Source organism: Arachis duranensis, chromosome 6 (genome assembly GCF_000817695.3).
Source record: "Arachis duranensis cultivar V14167 chromosome 6, aradu.V14167.gnm2.J7QH, whole genome shotgun sequence".
Classification (NCBI taxonomy): domain Eukaryota; kingdom Viridiplantae; phylum Streptophyta; class Magnoliopsida; order Fabales; family Fabaceae; genus Arachis; species Arachis duranensis.
This window is the reverse complement of record NC_029777.3, coordinates 15,989,414-15,992,090: the sequence shown is the minus strand read 5'-3', so window position 1 is coordinate 15,992,090 and position 2,677 is coordinate 15,989,414. Positions and strand designations below refer to the sequence as shown.

General features: G+C 34.9%; 1 protein-coding gene across 1 annotated transcript in view; it reads right to left on the bottom strand.

Annotated features, from left to right (window-relative positions):
• Positions 1 to 2,077, bottom strand: part of LOC107493127 (uncharacterized) — a gene marked incomplete in the record, with an annotated part of 2,810 nt that extends 733 nt beyond the window's left edge. Inside the window, 4 exon segments of the mRNA XM_016114203.3 lie at positions 60 to 158; positions 250 to 339; positions 611 to 725; positions 1,900 to 2,077. Coding sequence (XP_015969689.1) covers positions 60 to 158; positions 250 to 339; positions 611 to 725; positions 1,900 to 1,967 — 372 coding nt within the window.
• Positions 2,078 to 2,677: the final 600 nt, after the last annotated feature.

The following is a 2,677-nucleotide window of genomic DNA, read 5'->3' as shown; positions in this document are numbered from 1 at the left end:
TGAAAACAAATTGATTTTTTTTTTTTTTAATCACATACACACAAATCCAGTGCTCTGACCTGAGTGAATTTGACAAAAAGTTGAGTGAATTCTTTGTCCTCGCTTTCATAATTGTAGAAATCATACTGAATAGGGGTAGCAACCAACTGGTGCAGGAGCTGCAAAAAGAAAAGAGCCCTGGATTATAAAACTAAGAACATAAGATAAAAGCCAGTTTCAAATTTCATGGAGAAAAGTCAAATTACAGACCAGAAGGAAAGCTCCGAAAGAGCTACCAAATATGAAGAGAAGCCCTCCAAGGCCCTTGAGAGCAATAGCCCCAGCAACCACAAATTTCACCTGTCCAAGAAATCAATTATATAAATAAACGTTTTAACAGAACAAAACATAATGTATTGATGAGTGCAGAAAGGAGCACTTGAACAGATGTACAGATGTAGGTAAATTTTGGAAAAAGGATAAGCTAAATAAATAATAATCACAATAATGAGAGAAAATTCAATTAGTTTCCACTCTAATGTTTCACAACTTCTGCACAACCTGCCCCTGCCTCCAACATTTCAATTTTCACAAGACAAATGGAGAGAGAGAGAGAGAGAGAGAGACTAACATCAATTTCTGGAAGTTGAATACCAACTTGAGACTGCACCCGATATATAAAGGTATCAATCTTTGGTCTAAGTGCTTTTGCTGCAGGTCCCCCATCAACTCCATATTCATTAAATCTGTATGAGTTTGGTACAGAGTAAATTGTAAACAAATAATGCCAAAAAAAAAATGATTGCTCCCAGATTTAAAATGCCCAAGGGAAAGAAACCTTTAATTTTAGCTTCCAGTTTCTGATTTAATGTGTAAAGTGAAAACTAGAATGTGATAAAGCTATCTAATGTACGCTGCCAAACTTTGTAAGGTGAACTCGGAAAATTACAAAACAGAAAGGGGACACAAAACTCAGTCCCATGGTTCCAACTTCCACGTCAATCAGAAGGCTACAATCAGACCTCTAGACACTGAAATCGGAAATTCATTTATTTGTCTCCTCCAATCTACTACACATCAATCCCAAAAATAACCATACTATTGAACTCTACATAAACAAGTAAGGGCTGAGAATTATATTAAAATTTTACGCCATTACTGAAAATTCGGGGGGTGATGATTCGGGAACGAATTTCATATTAAAAGTTAAGCTCCATAAACAAAATAAGTTCATCATTTTTCACCTGAATTCCCCAGCTTTACAAATTACAATAACACATAAATAACCAGAAGAACACCAGCGGCAGCAAACAGATTACATCCTTTAATATCACAAACTACTAAACATTTAACAAGCTTACTTGTCAATTAATACACTACACGTGCAAACAATAATCCAGTAAGAATACTAAAAAAATGGATTAGATTGACAGGAGCCTTCATGTTAATGATTTAATGCCACACATTTAAAACACTGTAAAATCTCAAAGTTCATTCATTAAAATTTTGCAATTACTTAACCAGCCAAAGATAGAAGATCCAGCTACTACAATTGTAGGAACGAATGCATCCATACAAATCCGGACACAGCAAACGCCTAAACTCGAAAAACCGCTAAATTGCTCGATCCTAAGTTATTTAAAATCCACATTTTTTTTAGAAAAAAAAGAACTATTTGAGGCCTCAAAACGGCAGAAAAATCAGATCTGGCAATCGTTTAGCTCAACAAGTAGTTCAAACCTCGGATACAACAGATCCATGAAGAGCAAGTATGACAACGGCCAAATCAGTACGAAAAGAAATTATAAATAACCAGAATCCGAAAAATTGCAGCAATCACCTAAAAATGAGCGAAAACCGATGGGAAAGAAAATATGAGAAACATGCAAATCAAAGAAACAGAGGAAGAGAAGTACTAACTGTTGATAAGCAGAGAGTATGAAGACGGAGGCGAAGAGTACTCTGCCAAGAAAAGAGGCGAAGGCCATTTGAAATGCAGAGAGAGAATATAGGGTTCCGGAGTGTGAAGAAGAAACTGCAGTGATTTCTTTTTCTTTTCCCGGTCAGAGGCTCAGAGCGAGAAAGAGAAAGAGAGAGAAGCGAGAATTGAAAAAAAAGGGTGAAGAAGGGTATTTTAGTCTTCTTAGCTCACTAAAGAGGGGTAAAATTGTCACATGATGCAGTCATTCAGCGTTTAGGCGGCGATGGGCTTCATTGATGAATCGAGAGACCTGGCCCAGTGGGCTGCATTCATGTTTTTTACCACATAATCTACGGGGACACTTTTCTATTTTTTTTCAAGAAGAAATCAACACTATAAATAATCCCTTAAATTTTAAGTGTCAATGCCTCAATGGAATTCGTCTCTAAATTTTTACCAATTCTACTCAGGTAAACCAACTAGGGGGTGCAACTAACTGTGGTCAATTAGTAATTTTTTTGTAGAGAACATAAATTTAAATCATTATGAGAAACATCTAATCTAATTAAAAGAAAATCTAAAATCTAAAAAAATATCTAACACAAAATAATAACAAACATCCAAAATTATTATAAAACTATTTTAAAAATTTCTAATAAAAAAATATCCAAAACGTTCAGATCTAAAGTTCTATATTTCCTTTCCTATTGAGAGCATCATCCCTCCTGTTGAAAGAAGTTTTTGTTTGAGTTTTTCTAAAGGAAAAACACATTTTTT